At 46.7% G+C, this 1,397-nt stretch overlaps 1 protein-coding gene across 1 annotated transcript in view; it reads right to left on the bottom strand.

Annotated features, from left to right (window-relative positions):
* The window catches only part of ETH_00043340 (uncharacterized protein), a gene marked incomplete at both ends in the record, with an annotated part of 2,612 nt that extends 1,609 nt beyond the window's left edge, over positions 1-1,003 (bottom strand). The window contains 5 exons of the mRNA XM_013374102.1: positions 112-167; positions 253-344; positions 575-639; positions 802-880; positions 985-1,003. Coding sequence (XP_013229556.1) covers positions 112-167; positions 253-344; positions 575-639; positions 802-880; positions 985-1,003 — 311 coding nt within the window. The remainder of the gene's footprint in view (positions 1-111; positions 168-252; positions 345-574; positions 640-801; positions 881-984) is intronic.
* Positions 1,004-1,397: the final 394 nt, after the last annotated feature.

Genomic DNA, 1,397 nt, shown 5'->3' with positions numbered 1-1,397 from the left:
CGGCGGGGCTGCTGCTGCAGTGCTGCTGCCGCTGCTGCTGCTGCTGCAGTGCTGCTGCAGTGCTGCTGCTGCTGCTGCTGCTGCTGCAGTGCTGCTGCTGCTGCTGCTTACTCTCCGGATATGACGACAGTCGAATAGGCCCAGCAGGTGAAGAAGAAAATTAAAGACTGCAAAGACACCCCACACAAACCCCAAACCCTAAACCCTAAACCCTAAACCCTAAACTCTAGACCCTAAACCCTAAACCCTCACCTGGAAAAGCCACAATCCAACAAAAACATAAACCGAAGAAGTCATGGGGCAGGCGATTTCAGAGTGCACGCGAGGCGCGCTGTAAGTGTAGCCTGAATAAGACAAAACCCTAAACCCTAAACCCTAAACCCTAAACCCTAAACCCTAAACCCTAAACCCCAAACACTAAACCGTCCTAAACACTAAACCCTGAGCCCTGTAAAAAACAGGAGGTAGGGGACACAAAAAAGAGGAGACGCCCCCAGCCCTGAAAGATAAGTCCTAAACCCTAAACCCTAAACCCTAAACCCTACACCCTAAACCCTAAACCCTAAACCCTCACCTGCAAGTAATATAACTGCTCCTAAAAAGTAAATGAGGCCAACCCAAAAGAAGTAAGACACGAGGCTGCAACACAAGTGCAACAATGGCGGGCCAAGCTGCTGCTGCTGCTGCTGCTGCAGCAGATGATAAGACTTGATTGTTTTGGCCGTTTGTTTCCTTTAGATCTGAGAAACCTCTGTTTTAGGGTTTAGGGATTAGGGTTTAGGGTTTGGGGTTTTCAAAGACCTCAGCTTCAAAATGTCCGTCCAGAAGTTGCGACAGCACATGAGACACAAAAGAGTCCCATCGAGGGTGTCTGACGAAGCTGCGCACAAACCCTAAACCCTAAACCCTAAACCCTAAACCCTGAACCCTGAAGCCTAAACCCTAAATCCTAAACCCTAGGGGGGCTCATCTGGCCTTTCTCACCTTTGTTTTCTTCCGCCATCTTCACTCAAGTAGAAAAACAAAACCCGAAAAGAGAGAGACGCAGCAAAGCAGCGAGACAAGGCTGCTGCTGCTGCTGCTGCTGCTGCTGTTGCTGCTGCTGCTGCTGGCGTCAATGCTGTTTCGCTCTTTTTTCTCAACTTTGCGTCAAAATAAAATAAAAAGAAATAAAAGTAAAATGGATTTAAATAAATAATTCTTTAACTCGAAAACGGGTCAAAAAGGGAGAAGGCCTGCTGGCTAGCTGCTGCAGCTGCCTCATCAGAGTCACCCTGGAAGGAAAAACATCAGAACTTTGGGATTTTAAATTCTTTTTGCAGCTTTTTAAGTTTAAATAACTTTTAATTTCACTTTTTTAATTCAAATTGCTTTTGTTCCGCAAGAAAAGACCCCAG

Source organism: Eimeria tenella, genomic scaffold (assembly GCF_000499545.2).
Source record: "Eimeria tenella Houghton genomic scaffold, Eth_scaff1916, whole genome shotgun sequence".
In the NCBI taxonomy this organism is placed as follows: Eukaryota; Apicomplexa; class Conoidasida; order Eucoccidiorida; family Eimeriidae; genus Eimeria; species Eimeria tenella.
Note: the sequence above shows the minus strand (reverse complement) of the source record. Positions and strands in the feature narration are given on the sequence as shown.